General features: G+C 49.4%; 8 protein-coding genes across 8 annotated transcripts; 4 read left to right on the forward strand and 4 right to left on the reverse strand.

Moving 5' to 3' along the window:
- Positions 1-257: 257 nt before the first annotated feature.
- On the forward strand, positions 258-1420 carry Asppvi_006225 (40S ribosomal protein eS4; the record flags this gene model as incomplete). Its single annotated transcript, XM_043302130.1, has 4 exons — positions 258-271; positions 427-849; positions 1012-1306; positions 1367-1420. The coding sequence occupies 4 exons, from the start codon at positions 258-260 to the stop codon at positions 1418-1420; spliced, it is 786 nt and encodes a 261-aa protein (XP_043158065.1).
- A 4511-nt stretch (positions 1421-5931) lies between these two features.
- Asppvi_006226 (uncharacterized protein) lies at positions 5932-7601 on the forward strand (the record flags this gene model as incomplete). Its single annotated transcript, XM_043302131.1, has 3 exons — positions 5932-6672; positions 6732-7226; positions 7296-7601. 3 exons carry the CDS (start codon positions 5932-5934, stop codon positions 7599-7601), a joined length of 1542 nt encoding a protein of 513 aa, XP_043158066.1.
- Positions 7602-8038: 437 nt separating this feature from the next.
- Asppvi_006227 (uncharacterized protein) lies at positions 8039-8571 on the reverse strand (the record flags this gene model as incomplete). Its single annotated transcript, XM_043302132.1, has 2 exons — positions 8039-8450; positions 8510-8571. 2 exons carry the CDS (start codon positions 8569-8571, stop codon positions 8039-8041), a joined length of 474 nt encoding a protein of 157 aa, XP_043158067.1.
- A 580-nt stretch (positions 8572-9151) lies between these two features.
- On the forward strand, positions 9152-11193 carry Asppvi_006228 (telomere repeat binding factor family protein; the record flags this gene model as incomplete). The annotated part of the gene is made up of 2 exons (XM_043302133.1): positions 9152-10275; positions 10326-11193. 2 exons carry the CDS (start codon positions 9152-9154, stop codon positions 11191-11193), a joined length of 1992 nt encoding a protein of 663 aa, XP_043158068.1.
- A 962-nt stretch (positions 11194-12155) lies between these two features.
- On the reverse strand, positions 12156-12777 carry Asppvi_006229 (sorting nexin-3; the record flags this gene model as incomplete). The annotated part of the gene is made up of 3 exons (XM_043302134.1): positions 12156-12184; positions 12245-12566; positions 12700-12777. 3 exons carry the CDS (start codon positions 12775-12777, stop codon positions 12156-12158), a joined length of 429 nt encoding a protein of 142 aa, XP_043158069.1.
- A 967-nt stretch (positions 12778-13744) lies between these two features.
- On the reverse strand, positions 13745-14534 carry Asppvi_006230 (uncharacterized protein; the record flags this gene model as incomplete). The annotated part of the gene is made up of 3 exons (XM_043302135.1): positions 13745-13864; positions 13945-14242; positions 14368-14534. The coding sequence occupies 3 exons, from the start codon at positions 14532-14534 to the stop codon at positions 13745-13747; spliced, it is 585 nt and encodes a 194-aa protein (XP_043158070.1).
- Positions 14535-15468: 934 nt separating this feature from the next.
- Positions 15469-16808, reverse strand: Asppvi_006231 (RNA-binding protein; the record flags this gene model as incomplete). Its single annotated transcript, XM_043302136.1, has 3 exons — positions 15469-15587; positions 15669-16276; positions 16339-16808. 3 exons carry the CDS (start codon positions 16806-16808, stop codon positions 15469-15471), a joined length of 1197 nt encoding a protein of 398 aa, XP_043158071.1.
- Positions 16809-17943: 1135 nt separating this feature from the next.
- On the forward strand, positions 17944-18407 carry Asppvi_006232 (translocon subunit SSS1; the record flags this gene model as incomplete). The annotated part of the gene is made up of 4 exons (XM_043302137.1): positions 17944-18028; positions 18085-18143; positions 18257-18302; positions 18367-18407. The coding sequence occupies 4 exons, from the start codon at positions 17944-17946 to the stop codon at positions 18405-18407; spliced, it is 231 nt and encodes a 76-aa protein (XP_043158072.1).
- Positions 18408-18785: the final 378 nt, after the last annotated feature.

Genomic DNA, 18785 nt, shown 5'->3' on the forward strand with positions numbered 1-18785 from the left:
TACCAAAGAATTAATTGGAATTACGCTTGACAGTGATAACTACGAAATAATTATGAATTATATAAGCATACACAAAATCTTTGTTTTATGCAGGTGGTTCTAAACTAGGTATAGCGTTAGGGCTCCTCCCACAAGAATGCTCCGCTAAGCGAATTTCGTGAGTGGAGCGGATATCACCTCTTCTTGTCTTTGACCTTGGTTTTTTCTTCCGTGACACTTCGACAACTAACCGGGTTCAAGTCGACAAAGCAGTCAAGATGCCTCGCGGACCGTGAGTTACTCACCATGATTAATTCTATCTCGGCTCGCAAGCTGCGACAGTGTTTCGGACAACGGGGTCTTTCTCGCGAAACAAGGAGCAATACTTGCAATGACCGAGTCCTGAATTGAAGAGCTTGAAACTGACCATGAACTTGATTCCTACAGTAAGAAGCACCAGAAGCGCCTCAGTGCGCCCTCGCACTGGCTCCTGGACAAAATGTCCGGAACCTATGCTCCCAAGGCCTCCCCCGGTCCTCACAAGCTCCGGGACTGCCTCCCCCTGATCGTCTTCATCCGCAACCGTCTCAAGTACGCCCTGAACGGCCGTGAGACCAAGGCCATCATGATGCAGCGTCTGATCAAGGTCGACGGCAAGGTCCGCACTGACCCTACCTACCCCGCTGGTTTCATGGACGTCATCGGTATCGAGAAGACCGGCGAGAACTTCCGTCTCATCTACGACACCAAGGGTCGCTTCACCGTCCACCGCATCCAGGCTGAGGAGGCCGAGTACAAGCTCTGCAAGGTCAAGAGAGTTCAGCTTGGCAAGGGCGGGATCCCATTCTTGGTTACGCACGATGCGAGAACGTGAGTGAAATGCTCTCCACAAGTTCCGCGTCATTCAGTCGTTGGACCAAGCTTTGGTTGATCGGCGGAGGACGAGAGGGCTTGGATATCCCCAAATCCTTACTGGAATCAGTAAGAGGTTGAACATTTGGTGCAGTTTGTGCTGACCGAGATTGAATCTAGCATCCGCTACCCCGACCCTGCCATCAAGGTCAACGACACTGTGAAGGTTGACATTGCCACTGGCAAGATCACCGAGTTTGTCCGCTTCGACACTGGTGTTGTCTGCATGGTCACCGGTGGTCGTAACATGGGTCGTGTTGGTGTCATCACTCACCGTGAGCGCCACGATGGAGGTTTCAACATTGTCCACATCAAGGACGCTATTGACAACTCCTTCGCCACCCGTRAATCCAACGTCTTCGTCATTGGACAGGAGAAGCCCTGGATCTCTCTGCCCAAGGGCAAGGGTGTCAAGGTACGAAATCACATCCCGGAAATTATAATACCAATGCGCATCTGCTGACAATTCATCTAGCTCACCATTGCTGAGGAGCGTGACCGCCGCCGTGCCTACGCTCTCGCCAACTAAGTGTGGGATGGTAAGTGCCAATGGTGACGGACATAGTAAAAAAGCCTTCAATAATCCGCTGGGGCGTCGACGTCTTGTCTTGCTTTGTGGCCTGTACGATGCCGGTTCATGAGACGATTCTATGATGCGTAACCTGAAAAAGAAAGAAAACTTTGTCTCAATACGCATTCAAGGGATCTGGTGGTTCATGCGACATCAGATTCAGACCCCTCGTAGGATCCATCTATAGCAAAACAGGAACGGAGTGTCTCACAGTTCTTTGATATGATACCTATGATTTATTCTTTTTTCATGAGCGCTGTCTAATTCTGATTCCCTTTCATTCCCTGCTGTTCAGCTCATGCACCCTAAACTTGTAGTTTTCACTCATAACCCCAAGCGACGATCTATGTAGGCAGTGGACCAGTACCAGCGAAAAGGCGGCCGTAGCCTGGATCCATATCCTTTGCAAAGCATCAAGACCGTGATGCGAATCTGAACTTGTATGCAGTCTGGTACATGAGCTTCTCGTTGCTTAAATTCTTCACGCGGCACCCATGAAGATACTCCTTTTCAACTCTACGTCCTGGGATTTATTACAGACCCTTACGAAAAGTATACAGACAAGAGAGAAAACGAACAATGGAGAAGCCTCAATTCAGTTCTCTGAATCAATGAATGCAGAAACCAAGCCCGCCTCACTTTTAGGACTAAGTGACCAGTCAATCTAGCCGTCGATCTCTATTGGTTTTTCTAAGTGTGTCGTCGTAAATAGAATAGGTACCTAGGTAATGAGCCAATGCAAGGCTAGGTACAAGCCCACTACTGAGAACCTATCATCTTCGAGTTCCATTGCAAGTTACATGGTGATCGATCGAAACAGGGGAGCGGGCTGTCGACGGAATCCCGTTGGTCACCTGAACTCAATTCCCATTCTTGTTGATTTGATTTGATCACTTGGCCACAATTACTCCGTAGTCCCTACCCGGCTAGGCTCGATTTTTATTGCTGAATGCTCTCAAGTGCAAGAGCTCGTTACGAGAGGTTGACAGATGGGGGCAAGGAGGAATAATATGCGCAGCAATTCATCATCCTAGTCAATTAAGTGTCTAAGCCACGGTATGGAAGCACTCAGAATAGTACGCTTCACCGGACGTATGCCTTTCACGCTCCCTCGTTTCTTCAGCAGTACTCGTTGGGAATTACTTGCAGTGAGCAAGTTCATCCGGCCCGTTGATGGTACAGCTCCCCACCGCTTCAAAAGGAGCATGGCCATAGCGAATGATCTCTTCTCCGATTTCTTCTTACTCTTAGTCCGTGATTGGAAGAACGGGTGATCTTGAAACGAGTCAAACAACTAATAATAATATCCAGACAACTCACAGCTCTCTCGATTGTCGCATACTCAGACTTTAATCCGCGGCCAACCAGACCATTGTGCCAGAATCGAACCAAAGGCAAAAAGGACGGAAGGTCACACTGGCTAGATGAGAGCCCTGTGGTGTCTGTTTCCCAAGAAATCCAGCTCTCCCTTTTTGTCTCTGAGTTGACAATCGTGGTCGCGGACGTGGGCAAGCTGATGTGAATGGTTTCGTGCCACGAAGATCTCCACTAGAGCCAAACAAGTACAAGGCCACCTGCGACGCTATGTTTGATTTAGTTCGGTTATCTTAGGGTGGATAGGTAACTTTGGACCAGCGCTAATGTGAGATACAAATACCATTTATATGGGGCAATACAGCCTCGAAATCATGTGCGTCCGCAGGACAAGGTCTTCTTGACGGACACTCCGTTTCGACTTGGCTCGTTTATCGTTTAATGATGATAATAGGTTCAGATTGATGATATCCCTCTGCGATACGACGATTAATAAATAACATGGAGCCGAAGGCACGGGAGAACTTCAGATCCAGGTCGCCGGCTGCTTTCCTCGCCAAACGGACCATAAAGGCCTACTAACCGTTATTACCTCAATACGAGATTTCAACTCCTACTGATGGATCTATCTAGTTGCCCAACCGTGGACTAATATCAAGGCATGTGTGGCAAATTCAGGTTACGTAGTCGACTGTCGACATAAATTTGAACATAGTTATATACCGGTCCATGATTGATGACGTTGAATGCACCATCTTCTTGAGGAGGGAGAATTACAGTACCCAGTGGCACCGACAACAAGTACCTTTAGCAGTTAGCATCGACACGAATTGTATGGTAGCAACCATCTATCTTTCTAGCAAGTACTTGAAAAGTGGGCGCTTTCTTCAATCTCCGCACTGGGTTGTAACCCCATCAATGATGATCCACCGGCCACAACTGTAACCTGGAACCGAATTTGGATCGACACGGCCCCGACCGACGCCCAATTCCAGAGTTACGGACTAGCTTGGGTGAGAAATATTGAAGTAATTCCAAAGTCATTCCAAGACCCAATGCAGCGCAGCAGTTATGATCGCGCAGTTGGATTGCAGTGGCGTCGGATGGCTATGGCTCGACCAACCCTACAAAGCTTTATAACTTGTCCAGCAGCACTACTATCTGCTGCGTTCTACTGTACAGGTCTCGAGCTGAAAGAATGTTTCTCCTTAAGGCATGTATAAAGTTGTACTTCCACCTATGCTCCATAGTTGTGACAATTAACGTATGGGGAGGCAGTGGCGAGTGCTCCTGTGGAGTACATTTTCAGCTCCATCCAGGAGACATGCAGTCAATTTGCTCTTACCTTAAACATCTTGATTCATGCTCCTCAATTTCTCATCTTTTTCGGTCATCTCCAAGGGCGCTTCAGAGGCGAGAATTCTGACTACTCTTGTGTTTTCTTACTGGAGTGAAGGAGCCACACCGCTACAGACTACAGGAGTATGCCCAAAGCTCCCTGGGGCAGTGACACAGGGGGAGCACACCCGGGCCGCATCGAGTACGCACATACATGACCGATTGCGCACAGGCGGAGTCTTCCAGGGTTGACTGGTGTAATCCATTCCTGGGCTTGCGAGGACAGTACAGAGTACAACAGCAGTACTGTTGGTTCTTGACCGCTTCTATGTCTCTCTCCCTCTTCCTCAATCTCGGAGATTTAATACTAATGAAATAATGGTTGAAAGAACTAGTTAACAGGTTGGCGACGTTGGGAAGGATTTACCAACTGGATCGTCGAGGGCCACCTAGCCCAACGGCGGGATGCAGTTCGATACCAGCCAAGTACGTCAAATCCACATTTGAATACTTGTTTGGTAGTTAGATAATCGTAATTTGTGGGAATTAATTGAGGAAGATTCACTGCCCTTGATTTCTGTTTGACATTCTGCCTTTGCGTTGACGCAGTTGCCGCTCCCCAGCCGATTCCCAGCGCTGTGGTTCGATAGAACGGCCCCTGCCGTCGTCTCGTTCGCGTACCAATGAAAATAGGCGATTCGGGTATATGGCAATGGCAGTCTTAACACAATGATAATAATATGATATCTTTGTGTTTAAGAAAGGCTATCATTTGATCAGCGGTGGCTACTGCCCTACCCCCTTTCTTCCAGTTACTGCAACACTAGGTACGTATGGGAGTACGGATAAAACACGAACATTCAATGAATTACCTAGTCTATGTAATACTCCCGGATCCGCCGACTTGACTCACCTCCGGTATTCCCTCCGTATCATGGACTATTGACCCAAATGGATAGTCTAATCCTTCAGCAGTCAATCACAACTCCCATGTGAACGTTCCCCCTCTTTCAAAGGTTAACCTGGCTCCTGGGACCCAGTAATTTGGGTATGGGTCGACTCCTTTCGCCCTTCGCCCTTCGCCATGCGCCACCTTGCCGCCATGCCTCCCTGTCCTGCAGGCCTGAAGCTCTAAAGAACTGTTTACTAGTCTCTCCGGCCAATAATGAAGGAATTGAGAGACCCATATGTTTTCCTCGTGATTTGTATAACGTGGCAAAAGGTTGCAGATTCAAGTGGTAAGTATGCTTTCTGAGACGACAGTCCAAGCTCTGGCCCCTTGGGAAATAAGAAAAGAATGGGACAGGAAAAAGAAGAACAAGCAAGAGAAGAAGGAAAAAGCCACAGCTGAAGAAAAGGAAATTGAAGCTCTTAGCTGTAATAATAATAGAAGTCTCCATTCCACCTTCCGACTTCTCCAACGCCGATATTGTTCCCCCATAGCTGCCTTGGCTTGCTACCCGTTGCTTCCTACCTCTCCTCGATCGTCTTTTTTGTCCTCACTTGCGTGGTTTTTCTTTTTTCTTCTCTTTTCTTTTTCCCTCTTGAACTTTATCCTGCTACAGGGTCTCTCGGATGGTTTATGCAATTCCCGCTCACAGACTGCTTTGATCAACAAAGATTTGAAGTTGCTTTCCTTCTCGAGACCCCGAGTGCTGGTCTTTGAATCTCTGGGAGATAGGACCTACCAACGGTCTCTGAACTCATGTCGACTTGAAAAAACGCAGAATCTCGCTCAGAAACATCAAAGGTAGCTGGATACGGTATCAGCCCCTCCATGCTTTCGAAGTGATTGATATGGTTCTCAGACTTCTGAGATGTACTCCGCCAGCGCCTACGAAGAAGCCGTGTTTGAGCCGTCGCCCGGGATAAGAGCGACCTCGTCCGACAACAGCTCTCTCCTCTTATCAAGTACAGAGACCGACATGGCGCGGTATTCGCCCGGTTATGCGGTGGGGGAAGCAAGCAGGGTAACATACATGCCGGAGCAATCCAGTTACACGTCCTTGTTCCGCTCAGACTCCGAGATCMCACCATTCTTTGTACCCTACCGCTGGTGGGAAGATGAAGCCACTACGGTGCTCTGGGCGTTTGACGTGCAAGAGATCAAGCGCGTGATCCGCTACGGGCTCTTTCGTGATCCCAATCTCCCCCGCACCTCGCTACAAAGCCGCAATGCAACCACCATAGATACCTTCCTGCTCTCACTTCTCGAGCCGCACGAGAGATTCCTCCTTTCCAACCTATCTCATGTTCAAAAGGTGGAAGAGATTCTTCGCCGGTCAACGATTAGCAGTCCTCCTTCTGTTCCCTGGAGTTGGTTTCCCTCACAGAAGGATCGAGATCTGGATCCTCCCGCATTGGCAAGAGATATTGATGCGGAGAGCCATCTTCACTTTCAGCGCATTTCTTTTGAGGAGCTCGTCCGTTACTCCTTGGGGTATCCAGCCGCCTCCGTCGATTGGTTTCTACAACAGCACACTGCCTTTTACATTCACCTCTTGGACTATCTCAATGCATTTCCTGAGGAAGTAGCGCGGTACGCTGAGGTTGAGAATGTTGGTGGCCTTGTACATGTGATGAGGTTGTAGATTCTTCTTACTGATACTCTGCACAGCACCTCCGAGGCCGAAGCCCTTTTGCCCATCGTGCCTTGGTCCACTGTCTGCTCTCTATGCAGTCTCAGACCGGTTTGGACGTGCCGCTGGTCTCGAGTCAAACGCTGGCGTTCGAATTCATAGCCGGGCCTATTCAGAACCTATTCCAGGATTCCCCACCCAGCCTTACCTCCATTCTCAAGGTACTCTCTGTCCTTAGGGTGCGCTTTCAGCAAGCATATGTGCATGCACGGGAGATGAACTGGGTTCGGCCCTTCAACATCAGCGTGTGCTTCTTGGACGACCTCTTGGCCTCGACATCGGCCGTGGACTTTGGGCGAACCCTGACAAATATTGACGAGGGCCAATTCTCAAACCTGACGCCCGCATCAATTGCTGAGGAGAGTTCCGTAGCCATACGCTTGATCGAAGAATGGGGGTTGTTAAGCACAGCCGTGTGGGAATGCTGCGCAGCCTTGCCAGATCTGGTACCATATTTGCAGGAATGTGCAGAGGTGCGTACGGAACTATTATCGAGCTGATGTCCTACCTCAATCCCCCATCAACACTGACTGGTGATACAGGCTCTCTTGACCACTCGCAATTATCACTCGTTCACTGCTGTTCTGAATGGTCTGCAGAAGTACAGCATCACAGCCCTGACGATTACCAACACCAACAACGGCACTAGTACTGTAGCTCTGAATCTGGTGTTACCCACTAACTTAGTCTACCTGATGAACCCCTTTCAGAATTATGCAGCCTATCGCCGGCAGTTTCAAGAGTTCCCAGGCATTCCGTTTCTCTCCCCACACCTTCGGGAAATCAGACAGCACGGAGAGCCAGCATTGCGCCAATTCTTCAACAACTTGCAGATTCGTACACGCTGATGAACGAGTGCAGGTCGCTCATATGATATGTAGGCGTCTCTTGGTATAGGTTTCATTGTTACAGAAAGGAGAGAACTACCGCTTGTCTATGGGAGGATGACATTTGTATGTGGTATATTTAAATTGATATCATCTAGTTGGTAGGGTTACGGGATTTTGGATTCAGATCATGAATTGCCTTTCGCATATACAATGAGTTAATCAAGTATGTAGCAGCCTCGTTCGCGAGTCTCTTTCAAGCCTTTCAAATGGAGTGATCAAAGGGGAGCGGTCTTTTTCTCGCCGTTTCTACCTCTTTTCGCTGATATCATGGATCTCCTACAGAGACAGACCCTTCAGATGCACCGGTTCCCTCAAAGAATCATGGAGTCCGCTCATGCAGCACCTCGCAAGAACGTTGCAAGCAATACATCATCATTGCCGATCCCCAACCTGTTTCAAGCCCCCTTCTGGATTTTATTCGCCGCCCCCTTCGCCTCGCCAAACAGGCCCGTCAAATAAGCAATTCGATTGATCATCAGAAAGCCCGTGATCCCGACATTCCCCCAGGTCAAAACATTCCAATTCATAACGTCGACAAATCTGTCATGGCCCATGCAGCGGTACGTCACGTAGACGTGGCCCACATCCGCGATGGCCAGAGCATAGAGGTAGTTACGCAGCACCCTGGGCTCATTGGTTGAGTAGCAGATTCCGATGCCTAGGATACTGAGGAGACCATAGACATTGGCTAGCTGGAAGGCGAGGGCTGCGCTGGTCGGGTGAATGGATTCGGGGCCTGTGACACCAGGAATCTGATCTGTTATGAACGCTTTGAGGTCCCAGAAGGGGAGAACCCAACCCCCAATGCTGTGTCTATTAGTTGATTGCATAAAAAATGGAACATGTAGATGGCAGTGAGGACGTACAGGGTGATCGGCTCTATGACGGCAAAGAGGATGTGAGGCCAAGTTGGGAAAATAGTGGACATTTTCTTCAGAGTTGATGAATCGATTCTTGGCTTGAATTGTATAGACTTGATTCGAAAGATGCGCGATATGATGAAATTGACTAATACGCCCCGTAAGAGAGATGAAGCTATTGATTGTTGTTTACTACGCGGGCACGCGCAGAGAAGTAGATGTGAGCCGATCCTGAGGTGTTCGGACTCATAATCAGCCTAATGTCTGCCCCTTACTGAAAACAGTGAATACACATCCTGCCCTTCAAACTGATCCGTATACTGCCCTCTCTGAACCATCTTTGATTCCGGTGAATCGATTAATATCCGGATCTCTGGGGCAAATCCAAGGATCTAGATCCCCAATGGACCCGTCATGGCGGCCTTAGTCATCTGCATCGAAAACCGGAACTGCGCTTCTGGCATAGTCACCGTCCTGTAATGCTGCCTGGGGTGCCATCATGATCCCATCAGGATTTCGGGCAATTCTTAACCTGCTTTTCTGCTTCTTCTGATGGTAGAGTTTCCAGTGCCTCTCGTCACAATGGACTGTGCAACATCTCTTGGTTGTTCGGCGATGTCCATCATCATATTGTGACCTGCATTTCAGATGGCACGAAACCCTACAATGGATACTAACGGCGCTTTATCTCGACCTCTTGATGAGTCTCTGTTTCGTGAACTTCCACAGCTCCAAAGTCTCCGCATTGCTCCTCTCCGTCAGCCGGTCTCTTCCCGTCTGCTGAGCGTTCCATCACCTCTCGAACCGAACACCAGTGGAATCGGCGAGCCAAATGCCAGCACCAAATCCAATACGCCTGGCGCAAATCAGCCCGCCAATCTCCCCACTCTTACGGAGTTCTTGAACGCCGCCCAGTCGAAGAAGAACGGTCATGCGGTGGACACGCTTCTGAGTTTGGAGCCCCCTCCAAAAACCATATTGCCAGCTTTTGTCAACCTTCGAGCTTTGGAACGATTCCCGTATTCCTCGTTCCACGATGACTCTCTGGCTCGCAAGCGTCGCCGTTTAGATGTTCAAGCAGATTCCTTCGGAGAACATTTGCAGCTTCCGATACCCCAGGCGCAGAAAGAACATCGACCTCCGCCATTTGGACCATTTGCGATTCTCAATGGGCTGAATGAACCGCCCCCGAACGCTGCTCTCCTGCCTCCTATCGAACCTGGCTCCATCACGCAACTGCTCACCAAACCATCGCGGGATGCCGCTGTTGTCGATTCCGTTACATTGACTGCTACTACGACGACGGTTACTCAGACGGCTGAACGAAGGGAAGGGAGAATCGAGGATATCCTTGACTCCCCCATCGATGACAAGACTGCCAGTGCTGACCAAGACCCCGTGGAAGCAAACTCGTCAGCAAACGGGGCGACCGTTGATCGACCGGAGGGTGACAGTGAAAAATCCGAATCCGATAAGACTCCTACTCCGCCTACGGATGATGCCGAGCCGCTTTCTCCAAAGACGAGGGGCCGCTCCCGTAAGAATCTTCGCAAATGGACTGAGGAGGAGACGACCGCATTGCTCCGCGGGGTGGTCAAGTGCGGTATCGGTAACTGGACGGCTATTTTGGCGCAGCCAGAACTGAAATTCAACAAGCGAAGTGCCTCAAATTTGAAAGACAGGTATGATGTGGACGCAGTTTCCGAGAAGCCAAGAGCTAACATCGACTTTTGCGTCGTCAGGTTCCGCGTTTGTTGTCCCTGGGCATATCGGTGAGTCTTTACTTTCACATTCTTCAGTTGCAGCCTCTAATTTTGTATAGCGCTGCCGACCCAAACGAGGCCACGAAGCAGTTGCACGATACGCTGGCCAATGCACTCCTCAGAGCTGAGGCGGAAGGTTCCGATGGCACAGCTGGAAAGATTCTGCTTCCACAACCAAGGCTGACCAATTCCGAGCCTCATACCTCCAATGGAGGATCAATGGCCATTGTGAATGAGTCAGCCTCTACCGGCTCGTCCTCGGAAGCCGATATCAAAACGTCGAAGTCCCGCTCGAAATACGGGCCGTCTTTCAAGGCCACTCCTACTCTTTCAAATAGATCTAAATCCACTCTTGCCTCTCTCGGCATTCCTGAACCACACTTTGCCATGAAATCCCGGCGTCGCTCCCGCCGCCCATTTACTGTCGCTGAAGACGAAGCTCTACTCAAAGGGTATGCCGTCCACGGATTCCAATGGACACTCATCCAGCAAGATAAACGCTTGAACCTTAGCCACCGGAAGGCAACTGATCTTCGGGATCGATTCCGAACCAAGTTCCCCCACGCGTATCGTGACGGAGGCTCCGTCAATGGTAGATCATTGCATAGCCAGAGTCAAGGCGTAGGCCTGGCGGATACAAAAAAAGCACCTCCCATAAAATCCAATACACAATCTACTCGGCAATCCACGTCCTCCGCACGGGGCGGTAAAACTGATTGGGCAGACCAAGTCTCCTTGGGACCTATTGATCCGGCCCTTTCCCCCCCTGCTCCTCCACAGGGTTTGCTCGAGGCCGCGGCAAATGCCCCAGCGGGCACTACCATTTTGCATTTCCCAATGGACGAGAACTCTTCGAATCCCCCCGGCGTTGACGCATCCTGGGCCGATAACACCCTCGCACCGATGGTCTGGGACGAGCTGGCCTAATTCTACTTTCTTCCATACCGGCCTTTTATTGACCTTCTTACTCTCGTTCCCCATCATCTTTTAACTTTCCCACTTACACTCATTGTCGTTTACGGCTTCTTCATTGTCGGGCTCTTTACACTCTCGTTCTCGTTCTTCCCTTTCGCCTCGTTCCGTCCGTTGTTTTCTTATCGCAATTGCTTTGTTTTTGATTAAACCAATACCCCGCAGTACACGATGGTTTTGCTAATTAGTTTTTGAAACACTCCCCTTTTATCCATGCCGGCTCAGCGCTGGCAAAGGGAACTGGAAAAGGACAAGGATAGGAAAAAATAGAAGAGACTAGAAGAAACTAGATTTCTACCGGGGACGAGACATATAATAATTCTCCGGAATCGAGATATCACTTTCTTTTCACCTGCCAGAAAGGTCCTTCTGGGGTCTTGTAGACCCCTCGACGTATGTGATTATTACAGCGCCCCTTACTTGACTGAGGGAAGGAATTAGAGTCTTGAGTAGCAGAAGTTCATATGGGGGCAATGAAATTAACGCTGAATTAGCAGAACCACGACGTTCGCCATGCTGTCAAGAACGGCAATCACAACTTAACGGGAAAAAAAGCAGATGGGATATGTGAACCAAGTGCAATATACAGCAATAGTCAAAAGAGCTGAAGCTGGAAACATACAGTCACCGACTTCAATAGTAGCAAACAAAGAGATGCCGCCCCCAAAGTGTCTTGAGACGAACATAGAAACGCTGCTTTACATTTTTGCGCTCCTGCGCAACAAACCAAAGGTGGAATTCAACAGTCATATGGGTCTTGGGAAGGGAAGGGGGAAGAGGGCGCTAAAGCGGGAACCGCAGCGAACACGACGTATATCTGAGACGCTGTTGGGCATTGAGAGGTTGCAAGGAATGAACGGATAGGACATGACCGGATTGGATGGTAACGAGACGGACCTTCACTCTGGAAGTATCATTCACCAAGCATTGCGGTCCCAGTTTGGATCTACACAGCTGTTAGCTCTTCTCTTCTTCGTATTTCACAGACCAAGAGAAGATAGCTCACCCTGTATAAAGCTCGCTAGCACCTTACTCCCGGTCTGCAAAAGCGGATGACCGGCAACGATCTGCAAGAACCGCTGCAAGCCCTCGCGACGATGCTCGATTACGTCGTCGCTGAACCGGTTCGTGAACACTTTCCCCGGCAAGGGCGGGATCGTGACTCTCGTGCTTTCGCGCTCTAGGATGTCGCGGAAGTATTCAAAGTCGGAGTACCGTCGGCGCACGACCGAGTGCTTCAGTTTGAAGGCGGGGATGTTTGTTCGGCAGACGATCTCGTACGAGGTGTACATGTTGCGGGATGTGCCATGTGTCTGGGGATTACGGACCTGGGTACGATGAGGGGGTTAGTCTCGAGTTGTTATTGGATTGTAGGAGAGTTGGATTGCGAATATGATATGGGACTTGTCGGTGGATTGATAGAGCGGGGTAGTTTCGGCATGAGAGTTGTCGATTGCGTACCTCGATCTCGAGAAAGTTCTCGGGAGGCCCGTAGATCTCCTCGAATGTTTGTTGTCGCGATTCAGGGACGGCTTGCATTGTCGGTGACCGGGGTGTCTTGTTCGGCGTGACCAAAAGTGAACGGGGAAGATAAACAGGATGCTGAGCAGGTGTGGGAAAGGACCGCGGGGAAGACGGATGTTGCGACTGGTTAGTAAGGTAGGAGCAGGACTGTTACAAGGTGCGCGGGCTCTCGAGGAGGAGAAGGAGTGGATGTTCTTGAGGCTGTTAGAATGATATGGGAAATTGTAGCAGAGAAGTGGGAGAGAGAGCTTTCCGCGATTGCGTCAAGTATGCCTGATGGCAGATGGATCTCTGTCTCTCTGTGCTGCGGTATTATTCAATGGGATCATCCTTGTCTTCTTCTAGACCGTTCTGAGTAAAGTGACGGGTGACAGCTCGCATTATCATTGATCCGTCATCGAGGTTCTTATCTATCGCTTATCAAGACCCCCTTGATCCTGCATACGTCAATGCAATGGCCAATGGACAAATTAAGTGTACACAAGTGGAAGAAAAAGACGAATCATTAAGGCAGAGGTGATTCCCTGTCGTGAACCACCTGACTACGAATGCCTAGTCGTAAATTAAAAGACCCAGAAATGAAATCCCTAGGAGCCAATTGCATCCTCCTGCAAGCCCTAATGCAATAAGACCAGTAGCCGGAGAGCTTATTCGCAGATAGTGTGCCACCCATCCTCAAACTCCAAGCATGCCGAGGGGCCCGAGTCTCATTCTTGTCAGACGTGCGATGCGATTGGCCCCAGAAGTGGCAGTCAATGTAGTCCGTGTACGTTTCAGGCACGTTGTTGAATGTGCCCTCAATCACTCCATTTCCAAGAAACCGCATCTCGCCAGTACAGCTAGGATTGCATGAACCTCGCCGCTGACCTGATCAACACCGCGCCACTTGAAGAAGCATCCACCTTCGCCTGAAGAAGGTCACTTGGTACGGACGCTGCGGCATACAGAGAATGTCCTCCAGGTCACCAGTCTGAAATTCACATCAGATGCGCGTCCTGTACAGATAGAGGACCATTCCTGAATTGCGAGTGTTGCCTTCTTGCAAGTCGACCTCGTACGATCCGTTAAGAAGGCCGAGCTTTATCCGTTGCGTTTGAAGAATCTATTTTCAGCGCGAAGTGTGAGCAGACTGTTAAGCGGGGCTAGAGAAGCGAGCAATGCTCTAAGATTTCTTTTGCTTACCTCGCCGTAATCTATTTGCGCTGGTTTCTTCCTGGAATTCTCTTCGTTCTTCTGCTTTTCTTCAGTCTTGGTTCGTTTCAAAGGGAGTTGACCGTTTCTATCCTCCACGATCCCAAGGTTGACAATGATGCTCAAACTAGGTTCTGCGGCCCTTGCAGCGGCCAGGATAGCAAAAGGATCTTTTTTGTTCATCGCGTCTTCAAAAGCAACATTAGCCTTGCGATTTGCCGGCTTGCAACAAGTTTCCGTGGCTGTCTTCTGGGTCGTATCCCACTCCTGTTTGAATTCTTTTTCCAGCCTTTTCTTTTTAAGTGAGCAGGCACTTCTAGCATGTCATGATTCAATGCATCTAAAAGTCGCAATATTGCCATGCCCTTGCGATCTGATGGTTGAAGGCCATAATGAAGGAGCTGCGCTTGGTACCAGTGAGCAGACTGGTCCTGGACAGACGTTTTCGAAGACGACGAGAAGAAGAAGGCCTTGAATTCAGCGACGCTCTGGCGACGGTAGGGCTTATCATGCAATATGGCGTTGAACTCACGGTTGTAGTATTCAAAGCMATCCCGGGTCACTGGAGGTGTGGGACTCATTGGACTCGAATTAGGCCTGGGTAGCGGTGAGACGATTGATTATATGGCCTGCGTTCTGCCTCCTTTATCTCTTCGTGGCAGAGTCAAGAACTTGAGGATTAGGGGATAGTGAAGGAATGGGCGGGGTAATCAAGCGAGCAATGATCACGACGATGTATGACTGTGAGTGAAGTAACCTCATTCTCCATTCATCGAAGTTGTCTGGCAAGACTTGGCTCGAGGACACAGCCTATGTGTCTTTCAGCCTCTGTTGAACTTTCAGGAAGGTTGTCAGCATTCCCAAATAGGATCTCAAGGCTGACAGAATCTCGGTCTCATACCTCGCATTGGCGCGCCAGATGCTAATGAAAGGTACCCACTAGCTCTGCTAGTAGCTCAGTGCTATAGATTGCTTTTGACAGATGAGGCCTCAGAATGACTGCCCCAGTGGTTTCGTGTACTGATGGAACCCGGGTTGAATGACGGTGAGATGCCCATAAATAGTAACTTGGCGTCTAAGAATCTAATGGCATCACTGCGCATGCTTTGCAAAGTAAACAATGCAATGCTCAATACTGGAGACTCCTAAGCCTTCGCAGGTCCAGCCGTATATACCAGCGACAGTGAGGGAAGAGTCTTTCAATACAGGAAGACGATGTCACTCAAAGAGACACTTGGAAAAGGAAATGAGACACTTTCAATTTATCTAATACACCTTGGAAAAGCTTGCTTGCAGACCCGCAGAAAATGAATAGCCAGATTCCCCAATAGACCGTTCGAGTAATGACAATCAACGAAGAGAAAAGAAAAGTAGGCAGCCCAGCGCAAACGAACGAGTTATAAAGAAGACTTTGGTACAGATGAGTTTGGTCAACCATTAGGTTCAGATGCCACGCGAGAATGACGATGTACTGGGGCAAAAAAGGAGAATACTGGTTAGCCGACGAGCATCACCCTACTCCTGCCGACTACGCTTCGCACCGTGGGGGTTCCACGACCCATCGCTGACTCCCTGGTTTTGAGGGAAGAAGCCTTGATTGAAAGCTGGGTTGGGGCCTTGAAAGCCGCCTGCTCCTATAAAAGACATGTCAGAAACGGACGATCTTTCACCGACGATGACAGAGTCTTCAAGACATCGAACACAGCTAGACGCACCTTGCATGCCCATGTTCCCACCCATTGCACCCATCATCGGGTTCATCCCACCAGCCATAGGATTCATACCCATACCACCCATGGGATTCATCGCTGGCATTCCCATCATATTCGGCCCAGCCATACCACCGCGACCGCGCATTCCGCCAGGACCGCCGCGCATGCCACCGCCCATCATATTGCCACGGTTGTTAAAGCCGTAGTTCTGCATCCCTCCCATTGGATTGCCCTGGAAGCCTCCGACCATAGGGTTGCCTTGAAAACCGCCCATTGTGTTCTGGAAGCCGCCTCTTCCCCCGAAGCCTCCCATGTTACTCATACCGCCGCGGTTGTTGAAACCTCCCCGTCCGCCGCGGAAGCCTCCGCCCATGTTGCTCATGCCAAAGTTCATGTTCTGGTTCGGTGAGTTGAAACCTCCTGATAGTGAACGGGCCTGATTGTCCTTGCGCATAGGGGCGTCCTTGGGCAGTGTGCGGAATGGATTTGTGTGAGGGTTGGTATAATGAACCATGTATTTACGGCCCCCTTGACTTGAGACGTTCAAGTTCTCAATTTGATGCTTGGCAGCTGTTGCAGCTTGGAGTGTGGTAAACTCAACAAACGCTTGGCTATTTTGTATTGTATAATTAGCATGGCGGAACTCGCAGGGAAACAGAAAAAGAAGGCCTACCCTTTGCTTTTACCATTGACTTTGTGCTCACTGAACGTTACATCCTTGAGCTCATCTTCGCACCCGGCTTCATTGATCCAGCCACGGATGTCATCGTCAGTAGTCCACCAATACAGGTCGGAAATAAGCAAAGCAGTTGTAGCGTCCGGATCCGACGGACGATCGTCGTGCTCCTTGCGCTTTACACCCTGTTGCGGCGCCGGCGCTGTTTGAGAAGCTTCTTGCTGCTGGGCGTCGTGCGCCTGTGTTACATGTTCACCGTTGGCACCAGTGCCGTCTCCGTGCTCCGGTTGACCTTTCTGCTCTGTACTGGTTTCGCTTTGGCCAGCGGCGCCGTTTTGTGTCTGCTCTGGTGCATCTAGGATCAGCTCCGAGTCCTCATGCTTGATATAGTCTCCTTGGTCGTTGGCGTTGTAGCCACCGCCGTCACCATAGATGTCAATATCGAAGTTATCATCTTCAGTGGCCATCGTGTTTAGATATAGATCGCGATATCAAGGCAGAATGTTGTGCAAATATACAATCTTTGTTTTTCTTGGTTCTTCTTTCAGCCTCGATCAATCACTGGAAGTACATGTCTGCACACACAGATTTTCATTAGCAAGGAAAGAACATGTGTTGATTGGAAGGAATATTGAGTAACGTTTGGCTTCCCCTGGGTAAGGGCCGTAGTGCAGAGCCAAGTAAACCAAATAAGTGCAAATAGCGAAGAAACACGAGACGTACGAGCGTAGCACAGTGTGAGAAGAAGGCTCGAAGATACGTACAATCCGAAGCGAACACAGCTTCAAAAAGGAACAAAGTCTCCACCAGTTCGTAGATTTGACAGCTCCTGAACGGAGACACAGGGCGTAGGTATTCCTCTCACTCTCCTCTTCTTTTGCGTTCCAAATACAAAATAGGTGCCAGAAGTTTCGATAATGAAAGAGACGGGTGCGGAGATATTTCAACAGAATCTGAGGTGCTGCGCAGACTCCCGACTGCCACAGCCTGGCAAAGGCACTTTGCTAACACACACGAACGGTATAGGTCTTGAGATAAAATCACAGAGTTAATGAGTTAGTAGATAGACTGAGATGTTTGAAAGATTAGTAGAGATTTGTCAAGGCTGCTGCAGCCCAGGCAGTTAACAGGATCCCAGCCTGATCTGTCTCCCCTGACTTGTCGTCGAATGACTATTGGACGCAGAGTGAGGCGACCAAAAAAACGCAAAGGAAATTGTAGTCGAGGATTGAGCGAGCACGATAAGCGGTTATCCCTTCAAAGACGTGGTGAAGCGCGTCGACGGCGATAGCAAGAGAGAAGCGGTAGCTTTGATGTCGATTGGAGCTTGTGGAGCTGACTTCCCCCGGGCCGGCGGAATTAAAAGTCCGAACCCCAGAAGGCCAGCTCTCCTGTTAGGGGATGATCTGTCGATTAAGCATCGTGGTGACTTATTGTCGAGATCATCCTTCTCTCCCTCATTCCACATTCCGTCCTTTCTTTACTACCTTCTCAAACAACTACTCGCTTCTTGGGTTCTCTAGCTATTGACTTTCTCACATTTTACTGATTCTATCTTTCCCTCCCTTTAATCCCACGTCCCTGTCCGACTCGCACAGCACCATGTCCGACACTATTCAAGAACTCGCCGATATCCCTCGCGACTTCCTTCGGGATGGCATGCTGTTCGTGCGCAGATGCACCAAGCGTATGTCTATCTTTGATAAAGCTCCAGGGACGGGTCTCATCTAATACAATGCGTAGCCGACAAGCGTGAATTCATCAAGATCAGCCAGGCTGTAGGCATGGGCTTCATCATCATGGTAAGCACTTCTCGTCTTATTGCGCGTAACCTTTATGAGCATATAAATACTAACTGCGTCTAGGGTGGTAAGTTTTTCTCCTTATAGAGCATTAATACCCCGATACTTTTCAGGAGATGCTTACTCTTAGCATAGCCATCGGGTACTTCATCAAGTTAAGTGAGTATACCGCCGAGTCCTGGCAAGCATGCGACGGCCCTTGCTAAAGTTCTTTTCACTACAGTACACATCCCCGTCAACAACATCCTCGTCGGTGGCGCTTAAATGGAGGCGACAAATCCAAATGCAACCATGAAGCAGGTGCCAAAGAGGATCCTCCGAGATTGAACAAAGCCAATCGCGCGGCGACGTGATCTAAACGAGTTCCTAATCTACCGGAGACGAAGATAAATCGCGAAAATCGATATGGGGTCCCGGACAACCATTGTTCCAACATGCTCCAGAGAGTTCGGCAAGAAGTTGCCTTCGGGTTATTATGCCCTTGCGTCAATTTTGTATAAATACCACCTCTTCTTTTTTATCTCAGGCCTTTCAAGGAGCTTTGGGAGGCAAATGCAGCCTTTTTTCCCTTTTTACAATACATCAATTGTCATGAGACATTTCGAAATTTCAAGATAGTGGCGACCTATGTGCTTGCACCAA

This window comes from Aspergillus pseudoviridinutans (genome assembly GCF_018340605.1).
Source record: "Aspergillus pseudoviridinutans IFM 55266 DNA, scaffold_4, whole genome shotgun sequence".
In the NCBI taxonomy this organism is placed as follows: Eukaryota; Fungi; Ascomycota; class Eurotiomycetes; order Eurotiales; family Aspergillaceae; genus Aspergillus; species Aspergillus pseudoviridinutans.